This window comes from Mixophyes fleayi, chromosome 2, assembly GCF_038048845.1.
Source record: "Mixophyes fleayi isolate aMixFle1 chromosome 2, aMixFle1.hap1, whole genome shotgun sequence".
NCBI classification, from domain to species: domain Eukaryota; kingdom Metazoa; phylum Chordata; class Amphibia; order Anura; family Limnodynastidae; genus Mixophyes; species Mixophyes fleayi.
The window spans coordinates 95,611,684-95,627,582 of record NC_134403.1 but is presented as its reverse complement, the minus strand read 5'-3'; the positions used below and the strand labels follow the sequence as shown (position 1 = coordinate 95,627,582).

The window sequence follows — 15,899 nt, the reverse complement described above, 5'->3', positions numbered from 1 at the left end:
GCAGTTGGCTTGGCTTCTCCAGTCTATTTTTAACAGGCAGCATCATAACATCATTTGTTTAAAAAGGCAGGGAACTGGGTACATCTCAATATTGTAAATGTATTGCATTGTCTTGGCTCCACCCCTCTATGGTATGGGGCAGGATCCTCAGGCAATGGGTTCAACCAGGGATTTCCCCAGTACCTCGGTGGGCTAGTCCGACTGCCCATAATCTTCATTACTACCTCCCTTTGTCTCATACATGTTGCTGGTTTTGTTTGTTTCATAAGTAACCTGTCCCCTTTATACATAACTTCGTCCAAAATAACTACTTCACCTCTTTTGGACCGCTCTACCTTTATGTCTTTGTATAGCGCTCTCTCTCTCTCTCCCTTTATGTCTTTTTATAACTCCCTCTCTGCCTTTATGTCTTTGTATAACTTGCTCTTTCCCTTTATGTCTTTGTAGAACTCTCTCTCCCCCCTTTATGTCTTTGTATATTGTATAACTCTCTCTCTCTCTCTCTTCCTTTATGTCATTGTATAACTTTCTCTCCCCCTTTATGTCTTTATCTAACTTTCTCTCCCTTTTATGTATGCGTATAACTCTTTCTCTCCCTTTATGTCTTTGTATAACTCTCTCCCCCCTTTATGTCTTTGTATATTGTATAACTCTCTCTCCCTCTCCCTCTCCCTCTCTCTCTTTCTCTCTCCCTTTATGTCTTTGTATATTGTATAACTCTCTCTCCCTCTCCCTCTCTCTCTTTCTCTCTCCCTTTATGTCTTTGTATAACTCTCCCTCCCCCTTTATGATTTTGTATAACTCTGCTTCCCTCTATATGTATGTCTATGTATAACACTCCCTCTCTGAGTATGTATATGTATATGTGTGTATATATATATATATATATATATATATATATATATATATATAATGTGTATGTGTGTGTGTGTGTGTGTGTATATATATATATATATATATATATATATATATATATATATATATATATATATATATATATATAACAGGGTGGTCCATTCCATAAGTGAGAAAATGAGAAAACACCCTTTTGTAACGGAAATGAGTAAGAAAATATTAATCCAGTGTTTACACATATGATCTGAGTGTGGTGGAAAACTTTTTAGGGTATGTGGTCAATATGGCGGCCTTCTTGGATGCAACTTTAATTTGTAATTTTTGTGAAAGGGTGTTTGCACTTTGATGAACCACCCTGTGTATGTTTGTATGTATATTTGTGTATATAGATAGATAGAACAATAAATAGATAGATGTGTGTGTAGAAATGTTACATTAAAAAACAAATTAAAATACTTTACTTCATTTCAAAATACAAAATGCAATTATTTATTGTGTTTTTTAGTTCTCTTTCTTTTGAATTCTCTGTATTCTCTTTATTTAATTAAGCTTCTCTATACAGAATGCATAAAAAAAACTAATGTTGACATTAGCTTGTAATATTGACATTATCCTAAACCAGTGAATAAATCATATGGTAATCTTAACACTATAGATATCCCAGCTAAATTATTGCCTAGTAATGTTGACTCTGGGCTGGTTCTTATATTACAGATGTTCATTTAACATTTACCATAATTAATATCCTATTGCTTAAAGACATATTTATACACCAACATAAAACAAGCTTACTCGAAAACACACATTTAATATTTATACTTATTATATTTTATCAGGTCTGTTTTTTTAGTATTTTTGTGTCTGTCAATCTGGGATGTGTCAAAAGGGTTGGTAAGTAAGAGAAAGAATGGTAAATAAGAGGGAGGGGAATATTTTTTTACTTCTTTGCCCACCAGTTATTAAAATAAAAATATATGTCCAGACAACATGGGAGAAGAATTACATTTTTAAACTCCTATGGGCATATTCAATCAGGTGCGGCATCATTGCAACGTACAGAGTGCGCATTACCGAGGGTAATACGGTACCGCAATAATGCGGATTTTACTTCGCAACCCTTTGAGGCGCTAAGAAAAATCTGCCTTATTGTGATTCTGCGGATTACCTCTGTGGGTCATTCCAATGCGTAGCCGCGATGACCACACCTAATTGATTATGCCTCTTAATCTCATATCTCTGAACTGTAGTAAAAAACAAACTAAAAAAACAATCTTAATTTCAACACTAGTCAGTGTATACAAGAAAATAAGCTGGTAAAAGTTCAACCTCCAATTGGCATTATCAACTGAATAGGGATAATGTTATTATTACATTTCTATCTGTAGAGATAACTACAGGCAAACATATATGTTTATGTATAAATATATACATAGGTACACGTGGAACATACAAATCTCAGCACAGGATATCATAATGCTGTTAGTTTCTTTTGAGTGAAAAAGTTGTCACCGAAATCTAAATACATGTAAAAAGATTGTTGCTCATAAATTTCTGCCTGAACAACACTTCTCCTATGTACAAGTGCTAGAAAGCCGAGGGAGCATAGAAAGACCAATAGTTTGGTTTTCCATACATAGATGTCCAAAATATTACATTTCAGGGTGAGTAGCACAAAGTTTGCTCGCAGTTATTGCTATTCCAATGGCCAGACTTCCATTATCAGCAAAGAGCTGAGCCACCGAGGCATTAAGCACAAGGCAATCACCATCTGTAATTACAGAGTCAACACAGTCTAAGACTGAGCGGGGACTGGATTCCCATGTCAGTCTTCTACGATTTCTGTTCAACTCCAGTTTATAGTTGAAATTCTCTGCCTGTGCCGGCGTGCCAATAAGCATCATTGTAGCAAAAAATTGTGGATATCCCTTATATTTTTCTTTCTTTCTGAGCACAAGTAAAAAGTGGTGGCCCAGACATGAATGTGCAATTATCCAATCCACCGGTGCTGGAAGATGCATGTCAGTAGCAAGAAAGACAATTTCTGTTCCATGCAGTATGTTAATTGTATGAGCTTGTGTCAAATGAGCAATAACCACCTCCAAATGACCTTTCCATTTACAGGCAAACAAAGGGCAAGTACAAGAAATCAGCTGTGGATCATGGATGGTTTCATGGTAATGATGATGTGTGGTTTGTTGAGAGGAATCTTCAGGGACTGCACATCTGTTTGAAGCATTCTGAAAGAGAAAGAAATTACTGTAGAAAATAGGCTATAGTACTCATCTTTTATGGAATCCCTGAGCACAGGAGCAATCGAACATAAAACATAACATGAACATAAAATGAATGATAATTGTTACATAAAGAGGTATAAAAGCAATAGTTGCAAGAAAACCAGCTCCTAGATCCCACAAAGGATGTAGTAAACTTGAATTTGTGCAATAAAGTCTCTGCTAATAATACTTTATATTTGGCTGTAGATATTTTAATTTATTTGTAACTGTATCTATTAGGAAATCATATGATGCATGACATAGCAATCAGTTTAATTGCACACTACAGCAGTATAGTCACACAAAGAACACATTAAACTGATGTTACAAAAACTTTCTAAAAAACAGATTGCAATCGTTTTTAAGGTTTTATTTCCTCCTTGTAAAGAAAAGCTTTATATTAAGTGGTATTTAACCCCTTAACAACTAAAAGTATTTTATACCTTGGTCATAAAACCAATGTTTACAATGTTAATATAGTGCTCCATTATGCCGGTGCTGCACCTCTTATTAGCCGTACTACCTCTCTCCTCAAGCTATAATTAGAGGCTATGCTCCTATTTGGCTATTTGTTGCCGTACATTGTCCTGTTTTGTCTATATCGTATTGGACTGTATTGTAATGTTAGGTTTTACACTTTTACTGCATGCTCTGTGTACGCTGCTGCGGGCCCTTTATGGCGCATGATAAAGAAAAGATAATAATAAGAATATATGGCAGTTAAAGTGGAAATAACTTTTTAACCACCTTGAGTACCCAAGTGAACAGTTGAAAACAATCTACACCTCTATAAATATATGTAATCCTAACGTAGTCCGGACAGGTAAGCTTACTGGTATCTCCCTGGTTTTCTTGTATCTGCTATTGTAGCAGTGTTTGGAAAAAATAAATGTGGATACCTCTTGTGAAAGTGCTTAATAATATGCAGTATAAAGGAAAGATTAATTTAAAATAGTAGTTGCATTATATTTCAAATATCTTCAATTGTGACAAAGTACAGATAGAGATGTACCTACTCATAATGCTAATTCCTTAAACCATAAACATCTGTACAGTAGTTATTTGCACTTGAAAAGACAAGTATTGCATATTTTAAGAAATAATTTATTATTAGACCTACCAACAAGGTTAATGCCACTAATTTAAATTATGCAGCAAGAATATTAACTCCATGCACTTTGCTGCCCACTAAAACTTGCTGCTGGATGTTGCCTCATTATAAGGTACAGGGTTATAGGTCATTTATAAACATAAATAAATGCAGTCTTGTTGTATTTCTAAAAATGTGCTACTTTAATACAAGCACATAATACAGTTAGGAGCACATCCAAAGCATATTGCAATGCAAGGGTTGCAAACGCACTGTGATTTTTAGTTCAGCAAGGATACCCCCCTCTCAACTCTAAATCTGTCAGCACATTTTTTATTTGTTCCCCCACCCCAGGTTTTGCCAAAGTGTAAAATTTCAAGTAGGAATTAGTCCTAACTCTAAATGAGGTCCTATGGTTTTTGCAACTGTCCCCATAAAAAAGCACTATGCAGCTTTTTGTTGGCAGCATGCACATGGGCACAAGTGCATGCTGTCACATGTAGTGCCACAAATATGTACTTTAAATGGTGCCCCCACCTGGAGATATTAAGTGTTGCCACATCAGAAAAAAAATATTATTGCCCCACTGGTAATGAAACAGTATGACACTATAATATAATAACAATTTTAAAAAAACTCCCTTACATATAATCATCAATTAAATTTGCCCCACTAATTTAATCATAATATAATTTGGCCTCCATAAGATAATTAATCATATTTTTTGCCCACATAAACAAGAAATTATGATTAAAACTTGTATTGTTCCTCCTGTTATGTTAACATTGGCCAGCAGTGGAAAGCAGATGTGTTTGCTAATCTCGCCTATCCAAAGCAGTGTGTTGATTCTGGCAATTTTCACAGCAATCTCAGGCGAGTTTGCAAAATCGCAACTTCATACATATGGCGACTTGTATTCTTAGAATGGCCAAAAGTAGGGACAGCGATTTGTAGCGTGTCAATTTTGGTTCCATCACTTTATTGGTGATATACTATCAACTTGCACATTCATACATCAGCGGGTTCAAACTTGTCCGCCCAAGAAAATCGCTGATAAAGACAATCGCAGCTTGATACATTTTGCCCCAGATATCTGATTCTGCAAAATTACATTTTGGTTTTGCTCATAGACCCAATACAGGATGTAGCTCTCAGCAAGTAATCCATCCAGCTTGTATCTTCAGAAGGAGCAACATTTTATCCCGATCTGCAGTCTCGCCCATCTTCACCTGCTAAGTATTATATTCTTCTATTCATAAAAAAATAAGTTTTAGGGGTCCCATGTTTTCCGAGGAGAGTCCCCTTTATCTACCCCTGAAAGTCTTACCCCAGAATTGGTTCCTACAACTGCACCTTATATGGGACTCAAAGAGATTTATGGAGCAAAATGCAAGTCACATGGGAATCACTGTTTCTCATGTCATCATTATAGGACACAAACATAACAGAATTTATGGTTCGTGCTGCTTCAGGATGTTGAGAATGAAGCATCCCACATCATTCCATATGGTCAAATAGAAACCCTGTCACTTCTAATTCACCTTCACAACTTCTCTTCTCTCTATTTCTAGCACAGAAACTAGCTAGGTTTATCCTTGTGGATATGTACAGTATGTCTGATCCATTGTACAAAACAAGTAATTGTGCATTTTGTTCATTTCATTCCCTGCATCCCTCCGCTTACCTTCTGCTTCATTGAATGTTCCTGTATTGTTAATAAAGTGGGCTTCATTTAGAGTTAAACATAAAAATGTGACTGCCTACACACACATAAATACACCAGTACATGTACATTTCTATGGCTGTATTGTGAGTTTCTCATATTTTAGGAGACATGCATTTTTAAATCTAGTGTATAGATGCACCCTGTGCAAACGCCTATCATCATCATCATCAACTAGGAAGCTTGTACCAGGGTTATGGGACATGCAAAGATGCGCCTCTAAATAGGCATATCTTAAAGTTACATAGAAGAATAAATGTGACTAATATCTAAGGGATGTGTTTGACTTGCATCTTGACACCCCTACTGCTATGAACTTCCATGTGAACGTCCCTGACCCACCTCTTCAAGCGCAAGGGACTGCAAGTATAAAATGCACTTAATTCAAAATACAGGATTAAGTTGCATTTGCAGTGCGACAAATTTTATGCAAGTCACATTTTTACGGCCAACTCTAAATCAGCCCCTATATATTAGTTTATAGTACAGGTACAGCGCTGAGGAACAAGCTGGTTAATAAAGGTAATAATAAAATGACATACTGATACCCCTGAACTGTGTTGTCAGAAGCCTGTGCCTTTCTAGTATGCTAAACAACATTTTAAAAGCGTAAGCGTAATTTGAATTTACATATACCTTTACCTCTAGCTTTTCACATATATAGCTATTATATAGCTATGCAATATAAACACAATCAACATGCACTTTCTTATAATAATGAGCTAGATTATTAACTACTTATTGGAATTTTAGAACTTCTTAGTTTACTTAAACCATATTAATGAATGTCTATGACTAAGCACATTGTCCAGTATTCAGAGCATAGAGTACCTGCTTTCACAATATAGAATTACTCATTTTATTAATCAACGCTGTTAAATACACACACCTCAACACAGCTAAATAACACCATCCAAGACATTCCCTAGATAAGAAAAACTTGCTGAAAATAAATTACTCTTTGCCTTCTTGGTGGGCATTGACAATATGATTAATTTAACACCCTTTGGTAAACAATGTAGTGTCTGCAAACCACCAGGGATATTTTCATCTCTGAAATTTGAATAATGTCAAAAGATGAATGCCAATACTCACATCTAATACACTTACTGTAATTACTTCCACTAACCAAACTCTTAATGCAACATTAGCAATTATACTAATTAAAAATAATGAACTTTCTCTTGCATTCTACTAAACCTCTTGGCATGAGTCAAGGTACTTAAGTTCTCTACGACTATAAATGTTTCTATTAGGAAGCTGATTTTAAAATACCCTTTAAAATGAATTTGAAAATTAGAATTGGAAATGTTAACTTCAATAGATTAGTTCTTTGGAGAAATGGAGATGATTCAACATTCACATTTAGTGAACCATTAAATCTGGTAATTACTTTAGCATAATTCATTAACCTTTAACAGGGGAGATAATAGCAAATAATGACAAGGTAAGACTTGTTTATCATTATTTTCTTAATGTCGAAAACTTCAAGCATGTGCTTATCTAGAGAAATATCTAGAGAACTGAAAACTAACACATGAAATATTGTAATATATGTAGCTAAGTACTTGCTTGATGCTACCAAAAAAGTAAAATAAATAATTCAATACATATGCTGAAAAAATATAATATATACTATAGGTCAGTGGCAATGCTTGATTTAAGTTGTAGTTGCCCTTTACAAGAAACTTTTGATTTCCCCGGCAATACTTTCACTAGTGGCCATGCTCGCAATGAGTGGAGTTATTCGTAAAATCAAGAGGAGATATAACCAAAATGAGTGTGTTGTTTTCAGAAAATTCAGGACATATTTATAAACTAAATGGATGGATGGAGTTATATACAAAGCTGAAAGATTTATTTATGACTGTGTGGAACATTTGATATGTGGATAGCAGGACTCAATTTCAGAGGTGGCTGATCTCTTTATTAAGGGTCCTAGGTTATATGATTGGGCTTAACACTCCTGGCATAAACAATCAAGATTAATAAAATGTCTGAATTCAGCTATCCCCTCACCCCTGGGGGGAGGAATAATCAATAGTCTGCCAGCCACATGTAGTCTAGCTCATATAGAGGATATATCCAAAAAATATGCGGTTTCACAAACTTAAAGTATATAAAAAATAAATGGAAAAGTAAAGATAAAAAATGAGTATAAATCACTACAACACATAACGTGAAAGCACTTCAAGAAAAGGCAAAACTCCTTAAGAATGCGCAGGGATTCCAATTTTGATCATTAAAAATAGATCCTAAGGTCTACAGCTAACCCTTTGAAAAGTCCAGTCGTTTGGGTAAATATAATAGTTGGGAGCCCTACATAGTGCAGTACACTTATTTTATTCAAACTTCTTATGACATAATCTAAATTCATACCTACTAAAATAAAATAAAATGCTTATCATTCCACTTTACAGTATCTGGTGGAAACCATACTGCTGGCATCACTATGCAGACGAGGATTAATGAGTCAGAACTTGTGCCAAGCCATGGCCCAATGCGTTTCATCCCAGAAGAACTTTGTCAGTGTGGTGTCCTGATGCTACTGGCAGTAAACATATACAAGAAGCAATAAGAGTTAATTCTCTCTACTGACCAGAGGGATGGGGTCATGAATTTCTAAGCCATAATCAAAGACATCCATTATCCAAGCAGAATCAAATCAGAGTGGCCATTTAAGCTTATCAGGGCATTGGAGTCCCACTGCAATATAATCTAACATAACTGTTCTATACACAATGCATAATGCAAACTGCCGATAAGAAGGTAATTTTTCGAAAAACAGAACCTCCAAAGAAATATAACACAAATTGCAGAGTTAAACTTTACTCACGGAGCTGAATAATGATGAGAAAGGAATGTGACACTTACAAAGTGAAGTCTCAGCTTAATAATATTCAAATAATTAATACAGATTGTTACATTTCATGATTATAAACCATTATAATCAATTTTAACCCTTTCAGTACAAAAACTCCCTCTATGTCAAGGAGAGAGAAATATGAACAACACTTATACCAATCTGAAAATGTAATGGCAAATGCACAACAATCTATTTTATATAGCTTATTTTAATATTCATATGGTAGCTGCAATCTAACTGTCCTTACACAGGTAAGCGTGTTGTGGCTGTTCATGTCACAAGCTATATAAAGACGTGACTGCCCTACAATAGGCTCAGCAGATGGAATAAAGGCTTTAAAGTCTGCAGCTGCTGCTTGAAATAAGTGTGTAAATACATGATTTTAGCCAAGTACTATAACTATAAGTAGAGCTTTCTGGCTCCCACCAGCCTTAATTCCAAATATATTCAATATATCTTCAGCTATATTAATCAGCTCCATTTTTCACCCTAGAACAGGCCTGTCCAACCTGCGGCCCTCCAGATGTGGTGAAACTACAAGTCCCAGCATGCCCTTCCAGCTATCAACTGGTTGTCTACTGGCAAAGCATGCTGGGGCTTGTAGTTTCACAACATCTGGAGGGCCGCAGGTTGGACAGGCCTGCCCTAGAATGTAGCTGAGAAACAATGGTTCTATATTTAAGCTGGTCACATAAGCTGCAATGTCACAGGGTATATCAGAGAATTGGTCCAATATGACTACATTATTATTCTGATTAAAAATGAATCAGAAGATTATTAGACCATTTCAGTCATGTGTGCATCTTAAATGCTAAGTCTGTCCAGTATAGTAGGTGAGGAAGATGTAAAAACCATACTAAACTAAACTATACAAACAACTATACAAAACAATTTAGCTCTCATGGTGTGTTTGTTAGAAAGGAGCACTACACTCCATTTCCTGTACTTGTTTCCCTGGTAATCTAATGTAGGAGGAAGTGGGGCAGGACGTCTATGTCTGATATGCACTACTGCACATGCACAGTCAGCACAAACCAGAAATTCAGCTTTCAAGACTAGTTTTCCGTCATAGACTTTAATAGAGAGGACACAGGTGAAGCTGCTGCGTACCTAATATCAGTAAAAGCCCTCAAACCATCAATAGAGTGACCGGAGGCTCCCACTGTGTACCCACATATTATAGGAAAGCTATGTTTCACCACAATAAGTGCTGCACAGACATGCAGAGTATATACACCAAACCTGCATCTGCATATAAGTGTATACTGCATACAACTGTTATTGCCTGTTGCTACTACAAGCTACAATTCTTAGTATCAGCATAAACTGTTTGTTACCAAGTTCAATAAAGGGCAACCAGGTAAGGTTAAAAGCATCTTTGTCTTCACATCCACCGATCACAGCTGACACCTTTCACAAACATCAAAAGGTATAACTAATAGTTTTTTGCATTTCAGACATTTTCACTATGAATCAGTGTTGGATGTATTTAACTTTTGACTTTTATGTAAATACCTGCCCAAGAATAATGAATAACAAATGTACCTGAAAGGCAGGTCTTCATTTAATCATTCTTTTAATTTATTTAAAACAAGCATTTGTTATTTATCTCCCCCAACCTTCAGTCCTTCAAATGCTCACTCAAAACTCACCTTGTCAAGCGCTCCTATCCTACCACCTCCTAACCATTCCATTCATCATCTCCTCTTCCTTTGCCTGCCAACTGTCTCTCACCACCCCTCCCTCTAGGATGTAAGCTCCCGTGGGCAGGGTCCTCTCTACCTATTGTCCTTTGACTGTCTACTGTCTGACTCCATTGTACGCCCTGTCACGTCTTTTGCTGCACTCTGTGTGAGTCCCCATAGCATTGCTCACACTTATGTGTGCTACTTATATGTATTACCTCATCTATTTGTTACTTGCTTCTGTACATGGCGCTACAGAATCTGTTGTGCCTTATAAATAAATAAATTAATTAATAATAATCATAATAATTAAAGTTTAAACATAAAAAATGAGTATGAGTATAGTTGTAAATCAGAGTATACGAAGGCACAAAAACAGAAAGAATGACCAGAGGTTTTTGTATTTCAAGTAGAAGGTAAAGTGAAGAGAAGGTGTGAAGGAAGAAAGACAGGATCGGAGTCAAACGGAAAGAGAAGAGGGAGAGAAGGAAAGAGCAGCTAAAACTGAAGGCCAATGCTCTCTGCTAATTCTCCTGGATCTCTCTGCTGCATTTGACACTATTGACAGCTCTCTCTTTATACAGACCTTACAATCCCTAGGTGTTCAAGACACTGTCCTATCCTGGTTCTCATCCTACCTTACTAATCACTCAGTGTTAATTTCTCTGGAACAACCTCCATTCTGCTTCCTTTATCAGTTGGAGTACCACAAGGCTCAGTCCTAGGTCCTCTGCTATTCTCTATCTATATCACTTCTCCTGGAAAACTAATAAGATCCTTTGGATTTCAGTATTATCTCAATGCGGATGAAACACAAATTTATCTATCCTCTCCTGATCTATCACCATCTGTGTTATCTCATGTTACTGACTGTCTTTCTGCCATTTCGTCTAGAATGTCCTCTCACCAACTCAAATTCAATCTTTCAAAAACAGAATTAATAATATTCCCACCCAAGAACAGAAACTTCCTGCCTGACATTTCTTTTTCTGTTGGCAACATGACCATAAATCCCACCCTGCAAGCTCGCTGCCTAAGAGTAATCCTTGACTCACAACTATCCTTTGTTCCCCACATCAACTCTATAATTACATCATGCTGCATACATCTAAAAAATATTTCCAGAATACGTACATATCTCACACAAGACACTGCAAAAACAGTAATTCATGCACTCATCATCTCCCACATTGACTATTGCAATTCCCACCTTACTGGTCTTCCCAAAATCAGACTCGAGCCCCTACAATCTATTTTGCACATAGCGGCTAGATTGATTTGTCTTGCAAATCGTTTTACTTCTGTTGTCTGAGTCACTCTGTCAGTCTCTACATTGGTTGCCTGTTTTCCAATGAATCCAATATAAAATTCTTCTACTAACCTACAAGGCTATCAACAAAATTGCACCAACATACATCTCCTCACTTGTCTCAAAATATCTCCAAAATCGACACCTCCATTCCCATAAGATCTGCGTCTCTGTTCTACTCTCATCACTTCCTACCGTTCTCGGTTACAGGACTTTTTTCGGGCTGCACCCACTTATAGAATTCACTCCCTCACACCACAAGACTTTCCTCTAGTCTTCAAACCTTCAAGCGCTCTCTGAAAACTAACCTCTTCAGACAAGCTTATAATATTCCTCTACCATCATCTTAATCTCCCTAGGTTACCCTATTACCACTCTCTACACAGCTAACACAAGACAACAACACTCTGACCAACATAGTTGTGTGACTGAGCACACAGCCCACTAAATACTTTGCAACCTTTGCATTCTAACTGGACAAATATTCAATATGATGTAGCACTTACCCTTGTGTATCAAAGCATTGTCCCATAGATGGTAAGCTTGCGAGCAGGGCCCCCTTACCTCTCTGTATGATGTATTACCCAGAATTGTTTGATTAATGTTTGTTACGAATTGTAAAGCACTACAGAATCTGCAGGTGCTATATAAATAAATGTTGATTATGATGATGATGAAGGAGAAGAGGCAAAAAAATGGGGAGAGAGGGCTGTGTGGCAGGAACTGCCATGGGAGAGAAGGGGGCTTAAGGATGGAGGAGGAGAGGGGGGTGTTTGCGCTAAGTGAAAGGGGAGCGGTATTGAAGGTTGGACATCCAGGGGTCCCACATCTTGTTGAAAGCTTTAGTGGAGCTGTTAATAATGCTGGTCATGAATTCCATGCGGTGGATATGCCATATTCAAGCAAAAACAGTGAAGAGAGAGATATTCTTTTTTATCATTCTTATACTGGAAACTGCCGTAAAACAACCCAAACCTATTTTTATTCTCATATATATTAGCCAAAAAATAAATTAACATATAATTAAACTAAATTAAGTAAAAATATCTTCTCTATTAAGTATGAACCAATTATATCAAGGAGTGCAAAAAATATCAAATAAAATAAAGGGAATACAATTAAAAGGAATTCTCCTTGCATTCCATCCGATTTAAAGGTCACAGCACCTGTAATAAGATATCACTAGTATAACAACCTTCTCCATTGTTCTACTTTAAGAAGAAAAATAAACTGTATCCCATATATTTATATAAACCATTTACCACACATGGTTCATGGAAACCTACTCTAAAGTATTCCTCTTTTTCATTCAATTTTCCAGAATTTCTAGAAACAGGCACATGTTAAACTGCATATTGTAACTATTAAACTTCAACAGCCATATTATAAATAATGAAATGAGAATGACAGGGCAATACATAGAAATCTTTAAAGAGAAATCCATTATTTTTTTTATGATCCTCGCCAGGTCCTGCAGTCTAATGATGGTCAAATGGTCACAGTTTATGTGTAAGAGAATCCCAATCCTGCAGTAGCTGGTCCGTGTGAGTTTCCGCTAATTCTAGAAATTCTATGGTGGAGATGGGGGAGGGAGGTTTTGTCCAAAAAAATTTTTTTATTCATGTACTTTTCCTGAAAAGATAACTGCAATCTTAAAGACAAAATTCAACTGCCAAGAAGTCTCCTTGTCGTTTCAAAAAAAAATATTTCTTTGATGTCTGGATTGACCACATGTGCTATGCAATTAAGATAATAATATGCTTTGGAATAGCATAGTAATACATTTATCACCATGAAGTGTAAAACTATAAACCTTTACAGATTGATTCTGCGATGCTACTGTGCTTTGGTTTTGCTAAATACATTCTAAATTGCTTTTAAAAGATTCCATTAGAGAGAAAAAAAAAACAACACAAATATAGGCTGTAGTTATTATTTGTAATAGATGACCTAAAACATTTTACGGTTAGTGTGGATGGGAGCAGAATACAGAGGTCCAGAGGGATACAAATAATTTGTAAGTTGATGTTAAAACTAAATGGTGGGTTGTACTGCTGTCAATACAAAGTAAATACAAGATCTACAGATCTTATTATTCAGCAAATATTAGTCCTAAGCTTCCAATATATAACATGGTGGAAGTCAAGAGAACTTTGAGAAACAGGAAACATGTTTATTAGCTACATTTATATTTCTTCATGTTGGAGTTTTGAGGAACAGCAGCGGACTCCCTAATATCTTGAATAGATACCATGTGACTTGCACAGTATAGGAAAGTATATTTGAAAGATTTTATTAGCTTGGACATTTCACTATATTGTAAAATAATCATCTACCATTTGCTATATTATGAAAATAGTGTATGTATAGGTTTCCTTCCATACAGAGCTACAGTATATATAACACCGCAATCTGACTGCCTCAATTCGAGAGGAGTTTCCCATTCTTACTCTGTGTTGTTATTAACATTATGGTGATTGGATTGCCTGAAATGCACGCATAGGAGTTGGCTATGCTACTGTTGTTCACAATCTACTCTTCTGATTGGCTCCCAGTTGTTTTATCCACTCCCACTTAATCTCCTGCATGACTGTGTGTCCCTAGTTGAAGATCAGGTGCTCTGATCCTGGTGAAACACCTAAAAGTTCTAAAGAACTGCTAAATATACTTTTACTAATTCTAACTGAGTTGACTGTAATATAACAAATTTAATGCATGTGCATAATCAATCAATTTTACTGAACCCATTACCTTCCCAGTAATATTAATTTGGTGGAAGTTCCTCCCCTGGGGATTTTAGTTGTATAAAAAATGTAGATCGTTTATGAAGTGCCAAAATAGAGCACAAAATAAGCCTTGGTCCTGTTGTGCACCTCAATTTATTATTATTATTATTATTATTATTAGTAGTAGTAGTAGTAGTAGTAGTAGTAGTAGTAGTAGTAGTAGTAGTAGGAGTATAGTAGTATAGTTGATTTGCTGTGCAGAGTGGCTTATGGCCATGAGAAAAAAACTCATCTGATACACTTAATGGAAACTATTTTGTACCTTTGTGTTGCACTTTGAGGGATTAAGGGTTATATTTACTAAGCTGCGGCTTTGAAAATGTGGGGATGTTGCCTATAGCAACCAATCAGATTCTAGCTTTCATTTTGTAGAAGGTACTAAATAAATGAAAGCTAGAATCTGATTGGTTGCTATAGGCAACATCCCCACTTTTTCAAACCTGCAGCTTAGTAAATCTAGCCCTAAGTGTATTTCTAAAAACAAAATCAAAAAGTAATAAAAAGCTTCACACAAAAAAAAATACAAGTAACAGCCCAATTGTCGACTCACATTCATAATTAATTTAATAAGGCAGAATTTTAGAAGAAAAGAGAAAAGTTTGGCTAATGATGTGATCTTACCCAATTTTTTGCATAGCACTCCTCTTCAGATTTTTCCACCTCTTTGCGACTTGGAACACTTCTAGTTTGTGGGAGAGTAGCTATGCATTTTACTATGCGCTGGACAGACCTCAAAGTGAAGAAATGCATAGCCAATGAGTTTTGCAGTATGCAATCAGTGCACTGTATCTGAGGCCCATGCAGCTGAAACAAAATCTTTGATTGGCTGATTGCAACTGCACCTCTCAAGCTGATAGGTGCTTCTTCCATTGATCATGCATATATTATAGATTTTATGGGCATAAATACATTTTCTACTGCTTTCATTTGTATGTGAGAAGGTGTATTATATCTGCTGTATTATATCATCCATATCAAATGTTTTCAATTTCACTATCAAAAGGAATGTAAACAATAGTTTCTTGTATTTGTTACTTGGCTGTGTTTATGGGTATAAGAATGTCTGATGTAAACCTGGTGCATATGCTACAGGTGCAGTGTTGAAATGGATCCGACTTGTTCATGTAAATACGTTATTTTTGCAAGTGGCTTTTTTGAAAGTAAACTATGACCAACATGCATCCAGCTCAGCATCAGGCCCTTTATATGTATTTTTCTAGTTGAATTGCAATATAATAAAATGAAGATATTCTCATCCTCACTGTGAAATGCTATGGTGATATTGTGGATATAAAACACTTACTTTCATATA

The 15,899-nt window shown here is 36.0% G+C and overlaps 1 protein-coding gene across 1 annotated transcript in view; it reads right to left on the bottom strand.

Moving 5' to 3' along the window:
• Nucleotides 1-1,347: 1,347 nt before the first annotated feature.
• The window catches only part of SIAH3 (siah E3 ubiquitin protein ligase family member 3), a 64,573-nt gene continuing 50,021 nt past the window's right edge, over nucleotides 1,348-15,899 (bottom strand). Inside the window, exon 2 of the mRNA XM_075199730.1 lies at nucleotides 1,348-3,092. Coding sequence (XP_075055831.1) covers nucleotides 2,505-3,092 — 588 coding nt within the window. The 3' untranslated portion in view covers nucleotides 1,348-2,504. The remainder of the gene's footprint in view (nucleotides 3,093-15,899) is intronic.